Here is a 22,321-nt window from a genome sequence, read left to right as displayed (position 1 = left end):
TTGTTTGGAAAGTACCCCTTATCCAGGCACTCATTGAATATAAAAAAGATCTATCCACTTCATTTTCTCTTTGGTAGTAGATATTTGTTTTCATCAAGGAAGTATCTTATAATTTTCATTAATTCATATTGTTTTTATAGAATGGGGTTAGAGGAAATTTTTTCTGTTATATGATATTTCTTTCAGTTTGGTTTTTCCCTGCCTCAGTGAGTCTTATCATTAAAGAAAAAGCCACAGCTACCATTAGTAAACAAATTGATCTATCCTAATGTTGCATCCTTCCATTCATTTTGAAGAAAATTGGCAAAATTACTTCCTAGAGTTAGTACAGACTTAACCAAAGCTTAAAAAGCATAGTGGTAAAAGCTCAAAGTATGTTCGATGAAGTTTGTAATGAGAAAAAAAAAGATTTGAGAATTATAATTAATTCTCATGAGTAATATTCTTGATAATAACTATAACTCTTACATAATTATAAAATTTTGGATTGACCTAATTTTAAGTTTTTTTTATATCCAATTATTATTTATCTTAATAATTTATATTAAACCCTAAGACCAATTACAATATGGGTTATCACGAATCTACTTTAGTAGTATTATTTTCTAATTATGTTGCTGTTTAATTTTTTTTTTTTTTTTTTCCAGAAATGTATAGATATTTTGATCGAAAAAGAATATTTAGAGCGGACAGAGGGCCAGAAAGATACTTACAGCTACTTAGCCTGATCAAGAAAACAACCATTGCACTTGACCATGACCAATTTAAGTGTGCACTCTTCAGTCCCACAGTTCATTCATATTTGGTCCACATTGTTGGATTCATTAACTGATTTCTTTTATTATATAATATATATTTATATAAAGATGTTTTTGTTAAATCAGTAAATTATTTTGAATCATGGACTTCTTTTTTGTCAGTATGTTTTAAAAAGGTTTTGCTATGTGTGTCCCTTTTATCTTTCGTCTTATATATTTCTAAGGACTCTGCTATATTTTTGTGGGGGAGGGGGGGAAATGAGTACCTCATTTTACCACCAGGTTTATGATAAAAATAGAGGGCTTTCAAAGCAAACTGGAGAATACATTTCTAGTTTAGAAGTATATCCAGATGGTCAGTGATACTGATTGATATAATTATATATTTAGGTAAATATATATTTAAGAGAACATTTAACAAATTTATTATTATTGTGTAAAAATTATTCACCAATATTATTTATATTAATTTGTAAGGAACAAACTTATACCAAATTAAGTTTTTGAGTTGTTATGATGTTCTGGTTTTGTAAAGTTTATATATCAATCGTGGATTCTGTTTGTTTTTATAATGTTTTAAGTATGTATAAGGATGATATGAGAAAAATTTGTTTCATATTACGATGGAATATGTATTTGATTAAAACCTCCCTTAAAAAAAAAAAAAAATTGAAAAAGTAATTAATAAAACATACAAAAAAACATTCCATGAATAAAAATTTGGTGATTTTTTGTACGATGTAAATATTTGGCCCTTGAATGTCTGAAAAATGGAATGTTGAATAATTCATCTTTTGTGGGAGAAGAGGGCAGTTGAAAGAAAAAGGCCTAAATTTGTAAGCATTTTGATATCATGGAATTTTTTTTTCCTTAAATAATTTTAAATGATTGGACCACATAAATTCATGTATCTCAAGATTTGATGACTAATATTGGTATCACGTTCCTTATTATGGAATTATTCAAGTGCAGGTGTGGTTCATCAACTTATTTTTATCAATACTACTTAACCATTAAAAAATTGTTTATATTTTATCATAAATGTTACTGTTTAATCCCTGCTGCTTGTATATAGAAAAAAAACCTTGTTAATAGTACCTAAGTAGATTGTAATTTTCTTCCATATTAACTCTTTTGTAACATTCAAAGTTTAGTTGTGAATTGCTTGAAGCAAGAATTCTGTTTGTCTCAGCCATGACCATTATTATTGAAAGATTTGAAGAGTTCAGTTTTGATAATTCTGATCTCTTGATAAGTTAGCCGTACAAACTCAACCTACATTTTAAATGATTAGTACTTTCGATGAGTAAATATATTTGATATGTTAACTAATGAAGATAACGAAAAATTAACAAGCCACATTGAAGTGTCTTAAATATAATTTTTTTTTTTTAATTTTGTAAATTTGACATTATAGGCGTTCCACATCTGAAATAAATTACTCTCTTGACATTTTTTTTTCTTTTTTGTTTTTAGCCTTTTATTATTGATACGATTTAATTTATGAGGTAACAACTTTAAAAGAAAAAAAAAAATGTGCAGTTTTTATTGGAATGGAAATTAAACTATGCATGTAATATAAATAAAATATTAATTAAATTAAGCACCAAAGAATGTGATATCTTTCCCTTACAAAAGTTACATTTTATAAATCTGTTGTCTCTGTAGTTGCCAGTTTCTTAACAATACTGTTTTGTTTTATATTCAATTAGAGAAAGTTTTAACTTGATATAATAGTAAATGTTATTATTTGTCATAACATTTTGATAGAATGAGTTCCTAAACTGTTAATAGTATTCTCCATTGTTTTTACTTCCACCCTATATTTAGTAAGGGGAGAATTGCCAATACAAAATTTCAAATTCAATTTTGAAAACTCACGTTTAGGGGTAAGATCTTCTTGAGTCCAAATAACCAAGTATCGAAAATGATATAAGTGTATGTGAACAGCCTTACTCAAAAATGAAAAGTTGTATGAGCTGAAATTACATATTTAAGACAGGCATATGCTTGCGATGTTTCAGTGACTTTTATTATAAAATCAACTTTGTATGTTCCACTTTATAGAATCGATTTTTCATTTTTTTTTATTTTCTCTAAAACAGCTTTAATAATTTTGAGTAAACTCAGTGTATCAATTTACAATTGAGTGATCTTCAGTAATAGCTAGGTCTTATCCTCATTGAAATAGCTTAGGTTATATTCTGAATTTTAAAAAAAATTGTAGTACCTTAAAGTTGTTTGTTGTAAGTTAACTATTTGGTATTGTTTACATTTATATAAGATATATCAATATGAAGTATGAAAGAATTTTATTAGACTTCACCTGCTTCGAGGATGTTTATTGCATTGTCACCGACGGATCCGTAAGATTTGCCAATATTGTCGCATTTACAAAAGTCGGAGGCATGGATCTGGTCTTGGATCCAACGATAAGATTTGAGAATAATGACCTCGAACAGGAAGGTGGAGTGGAAAGAGAAAAAAAAGGAAATATTTGAAAAATTCATCCCCTTCCTTAAGGAAAAATTCTGCGAGACCTTCAGAGAGAGAGAGATCACCCTAAGAGGCCTCTGATTTGGATCTCGTGGAACAATACCAGATAGAACAAGGGGCTCCTTAGAAGGCCTAGATGTTAGCATATAGTGATATTGCGATCTTGGCGGAAAATATTATTTTGGGATCAAACATCACCTGCATGGAAATTAGCTCTAGATTATTCATTATTTTTTCTATTTATTTATTTTTGTAGGTGGACCTGTTGATTTGTGTGTTTTAACTTATTTATTCATTAAATTATTTTATTTTTATTATTATTATTTATTTATCTTCTTTTTTTTTTTTTACTTATGTATCCAATCAAGTATTTCTTTTAACCAATTTTTTATTATATTTTCCTTTAAATCTATGTATTAGTTTTGTTTAGGTAAAATGTATTTATTTGTTTGTTTTACTGTAAACTGATCTACTGCTGTGACTGGTATTTCTCTGGTTTGATTTCACATCGCTGTCTAATGGTGAATTTGTTTAGCAGCCCACTGGGGAGGATCTGAGAGAGGGAATTCAGGAGAGTGAATTTGTTGATAAAATAAAACAAAAATTGTGAAATGGAAGGGACAAGAAAGGTAATTTAAAAAAAAGGAATAAATTGAAATATTTTTATTTAGTGTGTAGAATTGATTGTAAAGGAAAACTGTGAGAAAAAAGAAAAGAAGAAAAAAAAAAAAAATGTTTTCTTTCTACTTAATTATATCATGTTAAAATATGTAATTGGAAAATTAGAGACAGCCAAGCATGTCCGATCTCTCTCAATCCCAACGACATGTACATAGCCTTGTTATATTTTGTTAAACTGTTGTTTCCTTGACAGGAACAAAGTTGTAGTTGTTTATTTGCACCTTTAAAAACCCTAGAATACTAATTTTTACAACAGAAAAATAAGAATCAATGTTTAAAATGTTTGCCTTCCAGGGTTGTGAGTAAAAGTTGTCTGATGTTTCCACTGCATTAGATTTTTTTTCTAACAATGAGGGACATACTTATGGTTTAAGGGCTGTGTGACCATTTTTTAAACTCAAACCAAACCAGTTACCTTCTTGTTTTAATATCTTCAAAAGTATAGATACAGTTGTCATATATAAATATATATGTATATTTTTTAAAACTTTTTCTGTAAATATTCCAATATAATTAATCTTTGGGCTAAAACAATTAGATTTTCTGAGGGATAAAATTGATCAGCTTTGTCTTATGGTTTTGAATAAGTATATTTTTTATTCCTATTTCTTCTGGATAACATAACTGATTTTCACACTTGTTTTGTTTTATTCCTCTGAAATCGTTTCACATACAAATAAGCAATTATTCATTTTAATTATTATTACTATTTACTGATTATTACTTTTAAAAACACTGGAAGATTTAAAAATGTATTGTAAATATTTTTGAAATATCAGCTTATCATTTTGCCGTTTTTTTTTGTTACGATAAATGTCAAAATGTTAAATTAATTCAAAAGAAATTTAAAAAAAGAAAAAGCACATTGGACTAATAGTTTCTAAGAATATAATAATGGTAATGATGCTTTTCAAGAGATGTAAAGGTGGAGAAGGCCAAAATTATGCATACCACCTTCTTTTAGAAACTTGAATGAATAAAATTGTGACCCATTGACCCCTCAATGAATAAAATTACTTAAAATAATTAGATTGTATTGATTGAACTAGTGAGCTGTATTCAGCACGGACATCATTGACCAAGTGATTAACAAAGTTTAAAAAGATATTTTCATCACTTCTAGTGATTAGAAAGTTATGTGACTGGTCGTAATATGTTAAGAAATTACTTTAGTTACTGATACAAAATTAAAAAAAAACAATAATTTATTTTGTTTGATTCCTCAATTGTCTCATACCAACAAGATATCAATATATTTTAACACAAGAAGTCAAAATCAGCTCTATGTGTCCTATAATATAAATTTTATCTTACAGGCCTTTTTTTTTCTTTTTCAAATTTGACCTACAGAATATTTTACAACTCTGTAATATGTCATATCGAAAATTCTTTGTATTTTAGTTTTCATATTCAACTTTTGATTTCTCATTGTAATAGTAAGGTATAAATACCATTCTGCCGCACAAATCTACTTTTTTTTCAGTAAAATATTCTGCATTTTTTTTTTGAATAAAGAAAGAAAAAAAAAATATTTTTAAAAATAAAACACTTTATGATTCATAACTTTGATTTATCTCTAATGCTAGGATCTTCACCCATATCTATTGTATTTTATTTTGACTAACATACATAAAAATTCAGATTCTAAGAGAGGACCGAGATGTTTCTTGGATTCACTTTGCCTTTAATCAAAATTTAGAATGTTGGAGTTTCCTATCTCCTAAGAATAAATGATAAGGCTGTTATCAAATGCCTTAATCCATTTAAGTCATCTAGACTAATACAATTTTATTACTGTATTAATAAATTATTCTATTGCGCAATTGAAAATACCTATTTCGTAATCAATAGTAATAGTTTTCAATACTATTAATCCATCAACCTATTTTCCTCTTATTTCTGTTAATTTATTTGTATTAAAACTGAGTAATTGGCATACTTTAATTAAATATTTGATTTAAAAAAATTAATTTAAAACTTTCTTGAAATAGCTATTGGAAACAAAGTAAAATCAAGGTTTATGTTCTGCTGGTTATATTAACACAGAATCTGAAAATCAAATTTCAAAATAATGTGACCATCTGTAGCTTTTCTGTAAGACTATGTAACCAATGATTTGGCACCTGAGTCATGGGTCAATACCCAATGATCCTCAAAATCTGCCTTTTTTTTTTTTTTTTTCAAAATATCAGTCGATAAGAAGTTTTTTTAGCCCATATGTACCTACTACCTTTTATAAAGATACAGGACAAGTATACAATTTTATGGAATCATTATAACAATCCTTCAATAAAAAAAAAAAATCCAAATAATTTTTGGAAGATCGTTTACAGACTGTAATCTGTAAAAGGAAGATCGTCCAGGTGAGGTAAAAAAACAACTCAAATAGTACAAAAACTATTACTAAGAGCCAACATTTCACCGGGCTAAAAAAGATACAACAGAATTTATTTTAACAGTTTAAGAGAGGCTGTGAAGTCTAAGAATTGCAGTGAATGCTCCTTGGTTTGTAAGAAATATCCCACTGCATCGGGAATTACAAATAGAGTCAATAGAGGATTACGTCAAGAAATGGTTCATGAAGTTCCACTCCCATTTACCGACAAGGGATTAAAGGAGCAGTGAACTACAGCTTGGGAAACCCGAAGCTGAAGCACAGGCTACTGCAGGACATTCTGTTATAAATTCTATATTTATTAATTCTATTATTCACATTACTTCCATTTTATTTATTTATATTTTTCTCTTCATCCTTTTTTTAAATTAACTTGTTTTTTCCCTCATTAGAGGGCAATTGTTTGTTAGGTCTACGAATGTTATTATTTTTGTTTTTAACTTTACTTTTCTCTTTTATTAAGAATTATAATTTTTATCAATTTATTTTATCTTTTTTTTTTTTCAATTATAATGTATATAGTTAGAGGTATCTTTTGTACGAGACTATAAATCCTCCCTACAATTGTTGAGATTCTTAAATGTCTTTCAGGGCATTTTTCACAGTAGATGATCAACACATATACTGCTGTCAGGGGTATTATAGAATTACTCAAAGTAATGAAAATGGAATAAATTATAATTAAGAATAAGAAACATTAAGTAAACTGTGTTTATTGATGACAGGATATTTGTTAAATGAAATAACTTTACATAAAACTTTATTTAATTTGTCTTTATAATACACAATCCAATCAGGATTTAAAGTATAAAATGATATATCAAAATTAGTCGAATTAATAAAAAAAGACAAGTTGATTGTCTCATACATATTAATTACATTAAACTTTACATTTTTATATAATTTACAATCATATATTTAATCAATTTCATTTGGTTATTATCATCCAAATACCATGATGATAATTTAAACTTTTGATACAAAAATGTACAACACTTAAGTTAATGTCATGAATTGTTCAGGTATCATAGCAGGATTAAGTGCTAATAAGATCTTAATAATCCATAATATTCAGCAACACAAAGGAGGTTTTTCATTGACTGGTAATTGGTGTAACTGATTACGACTACCTTCCCTTTCTTGATTCAAAGGTGTCACTCTTAATGTCTTAACTAATTTGTCTTGGCTCAATGTTATCATACCACTGGCACAGCACAAAAACACATCTTCAATCCCTGAAAATTAAAAAAAATGATTAGATAATAGCTGGAAACATTAGGGGAAAGTGGAGCAAAATCCAAAACTTTTTTTATTATATTTGGTTTATTCGCTATTAAAATACAATAATGTACAAAGAAATTTTTAAATTTGTTACATTTAATGATATTATTATTTCATTAAAATTAATAATTTAATTTCTATCCATTTTAGTCTCAAAACCTTTTATTTTTCCTATAAGTCCGATGTTTAGGCCAATCCAGCCATCTTCAGGGACAATCTACTTAATACAATTTTGAAATTATATAATTTAAAAACTCTAACTTTATGCAGGCTATTCTGGCCAGGTCAAAACTTCAATTTCTAATTAGTCAATATTCACTTAAAACAAAATCAAAATCATTTATCACAGACACTATTCCTTAAAAACTTTATCACAAAAATCTTAGGAATAGTGTCTGTGATAAATGATTTTGATTTTGTTTTAAGTGAATATTGACTAATTAGAAATTGATGTTTTGACCTGGGCAGAATAGCCTGCATAAAGTTAGAGTTTTTAAATTATATAATTTCAAAATTTTATTAAGTAGATTGTCCCTGAAGATGGCCAGATTGGCCGAAACGACTTATAGGAAAAATAAAAGGTTTTGAGACTAAAATGGATAGAAATTAAATTATTTATTTTAAAAAAATTACCAGTCTCAAGAAAGTGTTAAGATTATAAATTAAATATTATTATTAATTTGGCCTCCCGCACCAGCCTCCACCAATTATTACGATCTTGAGCGGCTGCCATCAAGTTCCTCATACTGATCATGGTCCTGGCATCACTACTCACACCGTCACTTCATCGAAGGCGAGGTCTTCCTCTTCCTGCATCTTGTTCCATGAAGTAGATGCATTTAATGATATACGTATATTAAATTGAAAAAAAAGATACATTTTTCCCTATATTGCTTCCATGTATGGGATAAATCAGGGAGCCAATGTTAATTACATTTTAAAGCTATTTATCATTTTATATCTTCCTAATTGGATTTTATTTTTCACTTTTGCATAGCATAAAAATGTAAATCGCCTCGACCTCACTTTATATCTATGCAGAAGAGTTTGGGGTCTGTCTTCCAAATACAATACACCGTATGCAGCCTTTTTAGAGAAGTTGAACAAACATATTTATTTTTACAAGAATATTTATATATCCATGATTACTAAATTGCCGAATAATCTATGATTAATTGTAGTCACATGCCGAGACAACCAGGTTGTCTTTGAACCTTGTGATGACTACATATTCTTGGTCACTAGTAAGGTTATATTTGAAGTTCTTTAATAAATCTTGGTTGCAGAGTTTGTGGTATTAATGATCGATGGATAAATTGAATAACGTAGGCGACAAGATCCGCCATGGGATACTCCTTGCAAAATATTGATCTGGCATTTTCAGTGGATTCTTAAACTAATCCTGATTTTTTTGAGTAGTCAAGAGAGCAGCAGTTATGTATTTCAAGCCCAATGATACATCTTGCCTATAGTGAACTGACTATGTGGTCATGCCCAATGTTGTAAATTGTTTCAATGTCGAAAAACATTACTGCGCAATCATTTCTCTTGTTTTTGTATAAAGAAAAGATAAAAATTTAAAGGATAAAAAATACTGAAATCCCAAAATTTATAGATATAAATACTTGATTATATAACAAAACAATACAATTATTGACAATAAAATAACATAAAAATTTGACATACTTTATTCTTACTAACATGATGGAGATTATAGTTGAGGAAATGGAGAAATGATTGACGTTTAAATGAGTTTAATAATGAATTTTGGTGAATGGATAGGGAAAAGGAATTCCAAAATAAGAATGAGGATTTTGAAAAAAAGAACTTTTTAAAGGAAATTATAATTTGAGAAGTAGTATATCTACTAGTGTACAGGTTTGTATGTTATATTTAAGAAGTGAACAGAGAAAGACAGGGTAATTATTTACCCTAACAATTATTTACAAAAAGCCTCCCTACAACTTTAATGTATATTAACTGGTTCAAGAATCATAAAAGATATATATCTAGGTAGTATTGCAGTTAGAAAAAAGGGTAAAACCAGTTTAAATCAGCATATTGTTTATTATGGGCATACAATATTTATGCTTCTGATGCTAACAACATTTTCACTTAAGATATACTTAAAAGTGGCACATAAATGATTAATAATTCAATATGTTTCTGAAGTTATTATACTAACCTGAATCATTTAATGCTGAGGATTCAAAATAAGTAGCAGCTATAGAAGTGGCATATTGTTCAGCCTCTTCTCTCGTAACTTTCCTTTGAGATTCCAAATCAGTTTTATTACCCACAACACAGAGAACTAGCGGTTCTTCAACATTCCTTTGTAATTCTGAAATGTAGTTCTAATTAATATTGATATAATATTAATAAATTTAATGTAAATTCAATCAAAATGGTATTTTCATGATCAATTAACATTTTCTATAAAAATAGAGATGACAATCTTTTATATAAGAGATTTGTATATAATTATATTATAATAAATTTTAGTTTCAAGCCTGTAAAGGTATTAAATATTAAGAAATAATATCAAATTGGTAGACATTTTCATCAATTTTTTTTTTAATTTTGAGAACAATTTGATTTTCTCAAGTTGAGAATGTCAGTAAATTATTCACATAAAACTAATGCAATATATTGTATATCTAGATTGAGACATTACCATTTAAAACTTTTTTTTTAAATAACTAGATGTTTGTATTTTACAAATTATTTAGATGAAAAGAAATAGATTAATCAATACCTTTATATTACACAAACAATAAATATTTTCCTGTTTAAATAATTAGCTAAACAGTTAATTTCTGAGTTTACTTTGATAAAGGTGTAGGATTCGTATCTTAAAAGCAAACAGGTAATATGAAGTCCATAGTGGAACTCTAAATGAATGACTGTGTTATTTGTTCCAAGAGGGGACAAAAATCCAATTATATTTCTTAAATGGTTGGATATAAATGTGGAAACAAAGAGGAAAGCAATTAACCCATCTGCACCCAGAGTCCGAGTCCTATTTATAAGAAAGGCAATAAGCAGATCGCTAAAGGATCACTTCACTAATTATATTCCTTTCCTTCCATCAGAGACCTACATACCACAGATATCAGTTTGCATTTTATAGTTCTCATTAACATCTTTGTTTTGTGAGCTTTTATGAATTTATAATATTTATTTTCTGTAAATAAGTAATCAAAAAGTAATGAAAAAAAACTTATGTTTTGTAAAGTTTAATTACTTTAGAGAATAAAAAAAAAGGTTATCAAGATGGCAATAATTGCATACTTGGCAATAAAAAAAACAAAGAAATTAGGAGAAGTATTGCTGTAACTTATTTGAAATTAGCCAAATATGGAAAAAGTTTTGAAAGACTATTTGAGGTGCAAACTTAAAAAACAAAAAGTACTGGTAACATACAGTTAGATTATTATTATATGTAATGATAATATATATAATGTATAATTTTATATATATAAATTATTATTAGATTAGGAAGAGGACATATCGCTATTTTTCTTAAATTGTGGCACATCAGACAAAAAACTAGTTTCGTGTTATTTAGATTTGGATTTATTCCAAAGATAATAGCGTTAACTGGGATTATTTTCTCAACTGAGATTATTCCATAAACAACCCGAGAGGATTGTACTATCTATGGAATACATTGAACACAAAATTTTTTTTTTTTTGTCAGACATGCTTCTAATAAAGTAAAGCAGCAATATTATTAAAAAAATGTGAGAAACAAAGAAAATGCCAGTATTCCAGTTAAATAGAAAAAAAAAAATTTCATTTTGTTCTAAATATTACATGTTTTCTTTTTGTTACAAAAATTCTTTGCTTTCTTTAATTATTTTTAAAATCTTTATCAAATTGTTTTCTTATTTTTAAATAATTCATTTTTATTATTCTACTCTCAGCTAATAGAAAAGCTGATTAAAAAAAGTAAATATTATGACATAAACCATATTCTAATCTTTAAATGTTATTTATACAAAATGTATCTTTACAACCAACAACAGAAAATATTTTCACACAAACATTAGTCTTTCTTGTTTGTGAACCAATCAAAATGTTCTTCAAACAATTATGTCATATAAAGATTCGAAATAAATTCACTAAAGTGTCCGCCATCCTAATTACAGGTCAGTAAACTTCTCTTCACTTATTGAAAGCAGAAATATATTCCATAATATAAGTAATGTAAATGCAAATAGCTTCTTATAAAATGATTAAAACATTTTCATTGAAAACAAATTCAAGTAATATGGGTATATACAGACATTTTCATTGCTAATAGGTTGATCTATTTAAACAAAATTAATACCTTTAACCCAGGATTTAATCGATGCGAATGAAGTTTGTTGTGTTATGTCGAAAACTAGAAGCGCTGCATTGGCATTTCTATAATACATTGGTGCCATTGATCGAAACCTTTCTTGGCCAGCTGTGTCCCACACCTTCAAAAAGAATATTTTGAACCATTAAACACTATCATAAAACTAAAGTTGTCATAGAGAATAAAATTTGAGACTAAAGTTTACCTGTAATCTGACTCTCGTATCGTCAACATTAATGTTACAGGTAAAAAATGAAGCCCCAATAGTTGGACTAATATGATGACTAAACATTTTTCCAATATATCGAACTACTAAACTTGTTTTTCCAACTCCTATAAAAATAAAAAGTTTAACATAAATTAATTTAAAAACACTTTTCAGTTTTATGTTATGTATTCAAGTAAATCAGAACTAGGTCCTGACTTTCCTTCTCCTCAGAATACTAACTATAAAGGAGCAAAAAAAACATGAGATAATTTTCGATATAAGTTATTTAAAGATATTCATCCATAAATAACATGAGATGTAGTACTGAAGAAAAAAATACAATTAGTATACAGCAATAAAAATAATAAATATCTAGAAAATTCTAAAAACATAATTTCAGAAACACTAGGAATTATTGTCTTAAAATATTACTTTTTATATGTGCCTATTACTTAGTGTATAAACAGAAATGTTCTCTTAAATGTAAATTATAAAGTTTATCAATTTAGTACTTTTGTTTACAAACTGAATGAGTTATTTTTAGCTCTAAAAAACATCAAGTATTTAACAAAATTGAATTAAGGTGGCAAACGAAACTATCTACCATTATTGGTCTCAATTGTATTGACCATAGAACAAAGACATTACAATTTACATTTTGATATTACTTCAGATAATTTGTGTAGTTATAATGTAAATCTATGTATCTACATATTTATGATGTTCCAATAAAATTTGTAGATGTTGTAATTTTATTGATTTGAAAATGCTGGTTGTTCTAAAAGTTAAATGAGTCGTTATTTAACTTTAAGAGTAATTCTTTTTTTCACTTGTTACAAACTAAAATGGGTAATATACAACTTGTTATTTCTTGTATTAAGTCTAACAATTAACATTATCATAATACTATTGATCTTTGTGTCAGTTTTTCAGTACAATAAACATTAAAACAATTAGCATGTTCAAATTTAAAACCAAATTGTTTTATTTAAGTTAATAATTTTGCTTTAGGTTTAAGATAATATTTATGCATCTACCTGACTATTCCGTGAATAAAATTAAAACTTGTGAAAAATAAGGAAATGAATGATATTGATATGCAAAAACATGATTTAAATATAAATTTAGTACCATTTAAAAAATAATTATTTTATTTGTGTTAATTTTTTGAGATTTAGTAGAGTATTATAAATTAATAAATTCTATTGTATTTTTTTCACTGAAAGGATAAATGTACAATACCAATTAATCAATAATTGATTAAGATTGTTATATTATCCTTTTTAAAGATACCCTCAGGGTCTTTGAATAAACAATTCATAATTAATTATAAATAAAACTATTGTTTAAAACAAAATTCATATGAAATTCCTTACCTTGGGCTCCAAGAACTACTACTTTCCCTTCAATAGTTTTCATGTTGACTAGAAGTATTGTGGGATTTTATAATTATATATTTTTTTAATAAAAAATGCTTAATTATTTACATGTTTTAAAAACTATAACTAGAGAGCACCAGCACAAGATAACTATTAGACTCCTAAGATTGGTGACGTAATGTAAGTGGTTATGTAACAATCAACAGGTAGTAGAGGGTTTTTGTACGGGTGCAAAAATGAGATGGGACTTCACTGACAACCAGGTAAAAAGGGACCCTAGTTCTCAATAGACGAACCCTACGGCCCCATCCACCGTTTTCCTCTCTTTGTATTTAAGGCAACATATTTTGAACCCGATTTATTTATTTATTTATTTTTTCAACGTTGATCATTAGAGATTCTTGATAAAAATGTGTCGTAGGTTAAAAGTTTAATGTGTGGGGTAGCTTTGATTATTGCTCCCATTAATAATCTCAAACTGATAACCCGAAGAACGCGACACGGAGAACCTATTAAAGTTTTATTGAATAGGAAGTATGATAATCATCAACCTATTATTACTGAAAATATCAGTAGTCTCCTGTTTCTGAATAAACCTCGTTCTCCTAAAATCAGCAACTGAACTGGTTCGTCAAGCGTAGTTAAAAAAATAAAAAAAAGAAGAAAAACATTTCAAGGATGCCAAAGTGGGCAAGTATTGGAACTAAGATCAAGTAAATCATAACTCTTGAATGATTCTATCTCTTTTTAGTATGCAAATAAACTTCGTTTCTTTACTCTTGTTTTAGATATTAAATAAAAACTATAATTATCTTTTTTTATTCTATGAGTCGAGTTGCAATAACACCTTTGTACATTCCTTAATGCTTTCATTTTGAATGGCTTATACATCGAATAACTCAATGGTTAAAAAATAAATATTTAATTCTATTTCTGTATTTTGTATAATAGAAAACGTAATGTTAAATTGAGGAGAAAATGGTCAGCAAAGATACACAAATAAACAAAACCAGTTTTTTTGTTATTATTTTATTTTTATTTTTAAGTTTCTATGAATTAAAGTCGTTATCTCGTTTTATTTTTCAGCCCTGGGGTGGCCCTGGTCAGGGGTGCGGTCAAAGGCAAACAAAAAAATAGCTAACAACTATTTATTTTCCGATGTTTCGCCCCACTTTGTTCACTAGCTTCATAGAGTTAAACAAGTAAAAATATTTTGATATAGTAGGATAATAAGATACAAAAAGGTAAATTAAGTTTTGGTTAAAATTGTGTAAATATGAGTGAAAAGAAAATTGTATACAAATGAAGAAATAAAAAAGTATTTACATAAAATAGACAATGGCTAGAATAAAAAAAAATTACGCAAACTATTAAGTTAAAAATAGGGACGTTATAACACACAAAAAAAAAAATAACACACTAAAAGACTGTAAATAAAGAAGTAAATTGTGATAAAATAAATATCGAGAAAGAATAAATAAAAAATAAAATTAATAATAATACTAAATTAGTAAAGAACAAAACCTGTTCAAGTTGAGAGCTTTCAAAACAGTGACAGAAAATCGGAAGTATACAGAGTGGATAAATTTATTTATTTATGTATCTTTGCTGACCGCACCATCTTCTCATATAAATTTATGTTTAACTATTACAACAATTCATTATTGTAAAAATTGTTTTTAAGTTAAACACTGCCTGGTTTTTATCTTATTTATTTAATTTTTTTTTAAAGGAGGGACCTCAAAAATAAATCCACTCCGGGCTCCAAATGGTTTAGGCAAAGAAACCACTGTTCTTATTTGAAATTCAGCATATGAGGAGAAGATAGTCGAGGATGTGGTCAGTAATGATAACAACAAATGAGTAAAACTTGTTTTACTTGAGCCAACGTTAAACTTGCTTATGCTTATCATTACTAACCGCACTCCTCCCCCTTTCCCCCCTCGACCATGTTCTATAATGGTAGATTCAATGCCTGCAATATCAATATAATGCGGTCAATAATAACCACCTCATTAATAATAATTTATGTTAATCCTTTTCCCATATGAAATCATGAGGTTTTTATAGTGCATGAATATGGGACAGTGGTCCCGAAACGTTGTACAATTGTTAATGAATAAATAAATAATAATTTATTGAAAATGATGGAAGTAATAAACCTCAAAAAAATTCTAAAAAATTGACTCACCAGACTTCCTAGAGAGATAATCCAGATTAGAAATATGTAAATTTAACAATTAACTATAGTTTTAATCAATAAAGTTCACATCGCACCTAAATAAATATTTTTTATATAAGGAGATAGTCAGGGTTGCGGTCAAAAGAGAAACAAAAATAGTTTACAACTATTTATGTTTCTCTTTTGACCGTAACCCTGACTATCTTCTTATGTATCAATTTTTACGGTCAACTATATATACATATATAAATATTTTTTATTTTACACATTTAGATAAAACAATTAATATGTAAGTACATACACATCATTTTATTAATTTATGACCATTTAACAAATTTAAAAAAGTTTCTTGAGATTGAGCCAAAAAATCTTAGTAACTGTTCATATTTTTTCCTACCTTATTATTAATCTGTGGAAAACAGCAAAAAATGAAAAAAAAAAGAAAAAAAAGAAGCTGGTTTATAAAAAAAATAGGACTTTATTCTGTTGGTAATATAAAAAAAATGATTTTTAATTTTAAATGCCAAATATCTACAAATTAATAAGAGAAGAAAAAATATGAACAATTACTAAAATTTTTTGGTTCAATCTCAAGAAACTTTTTAGATTTGTTAAATGGTCATAAATTAATCAAATGATGTATATGTATTTAAATATTAATTTTTGTATCTAAATATGTAAAAAAAGAAATTTATTAAAGTGCACTATGAACTTTATTGATAATTACTATATGTTAATGGTTAATGTTGATTGGAAATATTTCTATTTGTAGAACTGGATAATGGGCAGAATGGCCCGAAACGTAGTTCAGGTGTAAAAAAGGAATAAAAAACTGAAAATAAATATAACAGAGGATTGAGTAAAATAAAATATTACATGGTGACCACTAAAAACTTTTTTATATAATAGAGACTATTGTTATTTGTTTAATATTTTTCTATTTTGTTTGATAGGCACCCGAAATAATTCTTTATTTATTTATTGTTAGTCATTAAGTAATATAAAGAGTAATAAATAATTGTTTAATAATTAGCAATGTTTTTATCTCAAGTACTGATAACTGTTGTGCAATCTAGAACGATCTAAGCTTGGTTAATTGGCTCCGCAAGTTTAAAAAAATATTTAAAAATACTAGCCACTAATTAGTGTCATAATATCGCCTAAACTATTGCTCATATCCGTTCTTGCAATACTGATTGTAGTAATCAATAAATTAATGGTTGTAATATAAAATAATGCTTGTTGAACTTTCAATTTCAGAAAATTATCAACTTAAAATTAATTTAAATTTTAAATACTATTTAAATATTTTACCAGTCCATATACAAATTATTTACACTTTATTGCTTTTCAATGGTTCTGTATTTGCATTTGTGAGCAATGTAATTGACAATTTCAAATAGGCGCCAAAATCAAAAAGCTCTGGCATTTTCAAAGATTCTGTTAAAGAAACGTAATTTTTTCCCTTGAAATTATTGATGTTTAGCACATTATCTTTAATTATATGAAAACAAATATTAGTAAAACAATTTAAGAGATTATAGTTGTAGAATTTTAACTCATAATCACAATTATCGGGTTATCGCTAAGAACCTATATAATGTATGGAATATTTAAAATAATACAGCAATTTGGACCCTTTTAATTTATGTTGCGCTGATCTTTATGAACTATAAAACGTAGTTGAACGTGATGAAACATATAATTTTTTTAAACATTAGTTCGGATGATTACAAGGTTTTGTAAGCTTGTGTTTCGGTATAACCTTCCCTTGTCACTACCGTTACAGTCTAATTGAATTTTATTTACATGTACCGATAAATTCCTTATTTATGCTGGATCTAAGTAATACTCCTATGTGTTGCATTGAATAGATATTTTTTCGATAACTGTCATTGTTTTACTCCTGAAAAACATATATTATTTTCTAAATGTCTACCGACGAAGCTTTGATTGCTGAAGGAAAAAATAAGTTCACAGTATATTGCAGCCGATGTCCTTCGAAAATACTCAATTCTGGAATGGGAATTTATACGGATATGACGGTAATTGTTATGTTTTAATGTATGCATATAGACTTAATTGGAATAATTTAAAGACTGTTCACTGTGTTATTTTGAAATGTTTAGCAAACAATAAATATTAAAAAAAATAATAATTGAAAACTGATGATTATGACCTGTTCTACGTTTACTTCTTTGTTATAATGCTATAATTGTATATATATTTCTTGGTATAGCATCAATATTAGTTTTATGGTATTATTTAGGCTGTATTTGATATTGTTATTAATTTTTTTTTTTCTAAGAACAATCTGGTGTTGTAAAAAGCATTAGGTGTGTGAGTAAATATATTTTTAAGCCAGCATTAAGTTTAAAGTTAGTTTTCATATATCTCCTTATTTTTTATTCTAGTTTTTTTATATCTGGAGATATTTGTAACCTAGTGTACATTTGCACACCTTATAGCCGAAACTGCACCTTGTACTTCAGTTCATTTTCCTTCTTCAGGCATATCGTATTGTCTTCTCTCATCCACATCAGGGACTCCCTGCTTTTATCAGCGTAACTTTTGGCCATCCTCGCCACACTGCGTACATGCAAGTGGTTTCTTACTCTTGGGTGTGGAGTGGCTATACTCCTAGTAACTTGAGACAGACTGAAGCAATCTACTGTTACCAATGGATTGACCTCAGTTACCTATAATAATTTAATAGAGAGATGGCCATTACTAAAATTTCTTGGGGAGGGTGTTAAAATCTTAAATTTTCGAACAATTTTGGTTAGACTTCCCAACTATATTAAATATCTTAATTTTCTTCACTATATTATGAAATAATTTTTCATATTTATACAAGTGTGATGTATTTTCCATGAATGATTATTTTAAAATAAAATTGTTATTTTAATCAATAAGTGGTTTCTGGAAGATTTTTGTTTAAGTTTACCTAAATATTATGGAATAACTTACAATTCCTATAAGTTTATATTGAACCTCAACAGGTACAGTGATCACCATCAAAATAAAAGGTGTGGTTGCGTAGGATTCGACCTATCCTCATGTTAACTCGGGGCTTTTCTCATAGGGGAAATGAGCATGTTTTAATATATTGTATTAGAATTTTTTTAATATTAAAAAAATAGTGGTAACAGAATAGTCTGCACATAGAGAAATTGAAGAAATATCATTCCAAAGACAGACTATATTATGTGCTTAGAAAACAAAGAAAACTACAATAACTTGGAACAAAAAAAAAAAAGAAAAGAAAGTTGACTTTTTGTAATTAAAAATATAAATTCTAATTATTTCTATTAAAAATGATAAGAAATCCTAATTCAATAAATTCAACCAATTGTGCTCTTCTAAACACAGGATCTAAAGCTCTTAAAAGGTGAAACAAAATTGAACCTTACATATTTTTGTTTTTAATTAATGTTGTACAGCATATCAAAATGAATATTTAATCATTATCTACCGAGAAATTCATTTATAAAAATCTCTGAAAATTTCTGAATAACTTATGAGAACGAAATAACATTATTTTTGTTATTAAAAAAATAATAGATTTTTCTAATTCAGTTTTCATTGACTAATGAACAACAACCGTTAGACTATCTGATGAAAGAAGCAGATTAGGTCCCATAGTTGTATTAAAAGAACTATTAGATATTCTTTTGGATCTTATGATTATTAATCGTAATTTAGAACTCTTAAGAGAATAATAACTGAATCAATAGTGTTAGTAAAAATTTTCTCTGTTCCGGAGTTTTACCTATTTTTCATCTTCATCTGATTACCATCTACTCCAATATTTCTTCCTCCAACATAAAAAAGGCTCTTTACGATATTTCAGTTTTAGCTTTTTAGTTAGTAATCTCATTCAATCTACTTTTATTTCTATTTTTTTTTTTTTTACAGTACAATTTGCCCTTCATGCATCACAAAACAGATGGAGATTCAGAAAATGTCGAAGATGTGAAAGGTTATTGGCAGGTTAGCGATATATACACTTTTGAAAATTTAGGATTTTCAAACACTATTGAAAACATGAAGTATCTTATATGCGCAGACTGTGAAATTGGTCCAATTGGGTGGCACGATCTGGGCACGAAACAAAGCTACGTTGCTCTCTCCAGAGTTAAACATTCATGATAAATGTTTCAGTACATGATATGAATTTATTTAATGGCTGGGGGTTTTAAAGATTATGAAATTTACTATGATAACAATATCCATGAGTAATTTTGTATTTATTTTTTAACATATTCCTAAATATAATATATATTTGTAATATCTCATTATTATGATAGACATTCTTTGTTATGTGTTATTATTTAAAATATACTATTTATTGTGAATTGTTGTTTGTCAGTACTCCTATAGCAGCATATTTAAAACAAAACTTTGTTGAACATAGTCATATAATTGTGGATTTTGTTTTTATAATCTGACTGATTTTGAGAACTGGTTATTATTGCAGCTTATAATTTGTTTTACCACTCCAATTTTAAACTAATAAAAGAGCATCTATTTATTTAACCATCCAACCTTTGTTTCTTTAACATATTTTTAGTAAACTTAGTTGAAAAAAATCTAGTATCTAGAATTACAAAATTGAATTGAGTCCTACTATTTCTACTTAAGAGATTGAAAATAGTCGACTGTTACCCCTAATTAGTTATTTATTTCTTTTGGTGTGAAACATCTACTACTATTTTTAGAATTCTTTTGCAGTTTTGTTGATAATGTTTCTATTAACTGCAGAGCATCAAATTTATCTATTTAATCAGGTATAGGTATGGATAACCTTCCATTTCCATTCCTTACATTCCAAGAGGTTTTTACTTAGTGAGGATTCTTAGGGAGAAAAAGATCTTACTGGACTTAATGATCAATGAAGTGATTAGTGACTGGTTAGGTATGTAAAATAGTTAGTTAAAACATGAGTTTATGACAATAATTAAGAATTATTATGAATAATTATATAAGAAATTCTCTCCTAGGAACCTCAAGAAAGATATATAAAATGGATCAGGATCTAGTCAAATCTTGCTGATATTGTGGAGAAAAATATTTCCAGGGTTTCCCAACTTTTAAGTGGGCCTAATTTCATATGGAAGCTCAAACAAACAGGAACACTGTGATCCACAGGGATCATGGGGGACCACAATCCACCTAGATTCAAACTTCTCATCCTTTCCTCTTGTTTATTATCCTTCATCCTTTTCACAGGCACATATATAGTAAGAACCTTGATGGCCTCATACTTCCTTGGTTATGGGCAGTGGTATTTCAAAATCCTGGTGTCTGCTACTATTAATAAATGGTCACAATGTTGTCATAATGTTCCACTGTTGAGTTTCTTCTGATACTGTGAGTACATATTATGTAATCTATATTGCTGTTTTTATTTTTGGTGTAGAATGTTATTTTATGAACTATCTTGTATTAACAGAATGAGTTGCCAATTAGGAAGCTGATGAAGCAAAGGTTACTGGCCATTTAAGTTCTAAATATTTGGTTTTTTTGGATATCTGTATTTCTTCAAAGGTTTTGTGTGGGTGATTGAACCAATGCAAGAGGTCCTGTATGCTAAAGACTAACGCTCTTTTAGTCGACCTTTATGAAACTTTAGAGGTGAAAATCGATGGTAAATTTAACTTACACAAGTAATTATAAAATGTTCAAACCATTATTGATACTTATTAGCCCTGATGAAACTTAGGTTACATAACCTGACCCCATACCTAACCTGATTTGTGTTCCTGTGGATGCTGGCCTTAAAAAACAAAATTTAAATTACACTTATTCTCTTATATAGAAGCAAAGGTTACTCTTCACATTTTGGACACACATACACCTTTTTTAAGTCGGCTGTCATACTCACCACACAAATGGTAGACATAAGGTTGACAGAGGCAACACATTTCCATGTTTCTCTGAAAATCTTGACAAGTAAAACAAAACAATGCATTCTTTAGTTGCCCTTCTGTCCATTTTCCTATTTTCTTAACAGGTAGAGAAACCATTTGCACAGAAAGAAACATCAAAAGTTAATAATCAATAACAGGAAACAAAGGGTATCCTAATATGGCTTACCTAGGAATCGATATGCCATCTTACGGAAAACCCTTGTTTTTACTAAAGTACACTCACTCCATTTAAAACAACGAAATTCGAATAAAACTATTGTAATATCTTGAAAGCAAAGATCCTTAGCTATCGATATCATCAACGAATTCCGAGCTAGCTCAAATATATCATTAAAGAAACATGAGAGCTTACCTCAAAAACAGCAACGATGTGTGCCCATGTAATCTAAATCTACACTAGTGAATTGCAGAACTCGTTCTTCCACAATCTCCTGTTGTCATGATGTCTCTACGTATAGAAACAGATTCTAACTCTTCTTTTTTCAGTAAACTCATTTTTGTATTATTTTACAGAACTAGGCTATTAGAGGACTTTGGCCATATTTGGGCAACCTACTTTTAGTATTAAAAGATGAATAATGATAGTTCCTGCTCTCAATTTCATTTTCTGTCATTTTTTAAATATTTTTCCAAGTTATTCCTATCAATCACATGTTTTTGTTT

The 22,321-nt window shown here is 27.8% G+C and overlaps 3 protein-coding genes across 9 annotated transcripts in view; 2 read left to right on the top strand and 1 right to left on the bottom strand.

The window, feature by feature from the left end:
* Nucleotides 1–1,435, top strand: part of Cul1 (cullin 1) — a 33,530-nt gene extending 32,095 nt beyond the window's left edge. For all 5 annotated transcript variants that reach the window (XM_014431625.3, XM_014431624.2, XM_067052952.1 and 2 more), the window contains one exon: nucleotides 648–1,435. In XM_014431625.3, the coding sequence (XP_014287111.1) occupies nucleotides 648–728 (81 nt within the window). In that variant the 3' untranslated portion in view covers nucleotides 729–1,435. The remainder of the gene's footprint in view (nucleotides 1–647) is intronic.
* Nucleotides 1,436–7,366: 5,931 nt separating this feature from the next.
* RabX1 (RAS oncogene family member RabX1) lies at nucleotides 7,367–22,287 on the bottom strand. 3 transcript variants are annotated; one of them, XM_014431642.3, is made up of 5 exons: nucleotides 22,215–22,287; nucleotides 12,162–12,289; nucleotides 11,945–12,077; nucleotides 9,797–9,952; nucleotides 7,367–7,565 (listed from the first exon to the last, which is right to left on the bottom strand). In XM_014431642.3, exons 1-5 carry the CDS (start codon nucleotides 22,270–22,272, stop codon nucleotides 7,402–7,404), a joined length of 639 nt encoding a protein of 212 aa, XP_014287128.1. In that variant the 5' UTR covers nucleotides 22,273–22,287; the 3' UTR covers nucleotides 7,367–7,401. The 3 variants fall into 3 exon arrangements, with proteins under 3 accessions (XP_014287128.1, XP_014287130.1, XP_014287129.1); XM_014431644.3 differs by lacking the exon at nucleotides 22,215–22,287 and adding an exon at nucleotides 22,011–22,146; XM_014431643.3 differs by lacking the exon at nucleotides 22,215–22,287 and adding an exon at nucleotides 13,541–14,153.
* Nucleotides 17,458–20,083, top strand: strat (RAB interacting factor STRAT). The gene is made up of 2 exons (XM_014431645.3): nucleotides 17,458–17,770; nucleotides 19,644–20,083. The coding sequence occupies exons 1-2, from the start codon at nucleotides 17,657–17,659 to the stop codon at nucleotides 19,875–19,877; spliced, it is 348 nt and encodes a 115-aa protein (XP_014287131.1). The 5' UTR covers nucleotides 17,458–17,656; the 3' UTR covers nucleotides 19,878–20,083.
* Nucleotides 22,288–22,321: the final 34 nt, after the last annotated feature.

This window comes from Halyomorpha halys, unplaced genomic scaffold (genome assembly GCF_000696795.3).
Source record: "Halyomorpha halys isolate HHAL.00 unplaced genomic scaffold, Hhal_1.1 Scaffold992.1, whole genome shotgun sequence".
NCBI classification, from domain to species: domain Eukaryota; kingdom Metazoa; phylum Arthropoda; class Insecta; order Hemiptera; family Pentatomidae; genus Halyomorpha; species Halyomorpha halys.
Note: the sequence above shows the minus strand (reverse complement) of the source record. Positions and strands in the feature narration are given on the sequence as shown.

What these genes read in the sequence shown, in the direction of transcription:
- RabX1 (XM_014431642.3), bottom strand. Translation starts at nt 22,272, where the DNA reads ATGACAGAAAATGAAATTGAGAGCAGGAACTATCATTATTCATCTTTT. An exon ending in GATTAAATCCTGGGTTAAAG is followed by an intron (nt 9,953 to 11,944) that starts GTATTAATTTTG and finishes ACTACATTTCAG; the next exon opens with AATTACAAAGGAATGTTGAA. An exon ending in CTCAGCATTAAATGATTCAG is followed by an intron (nt 7,566 to 9,796) that starts GTTAGTATAATA and finishes TTTAATTTTCAG; the next exon opens with GGATTGAAGATGTGTTTTTG.
- strat (XM_014431645.3), top strand. Translation starts at nt 17,657, where the DNA reads ATGTCTACCGACGAAGCTTTGATTGCTGAAGGAAAAAATAAGTTCACA. An exon ending in GAATTTATACGGATATGACG is followed by an intron (nt 17,771 to 19,643) that starts GTAATTGTTATG and finishes TTTTTTTTACAG; the next exon opens with TACAATTTGCCCTTCATGCA.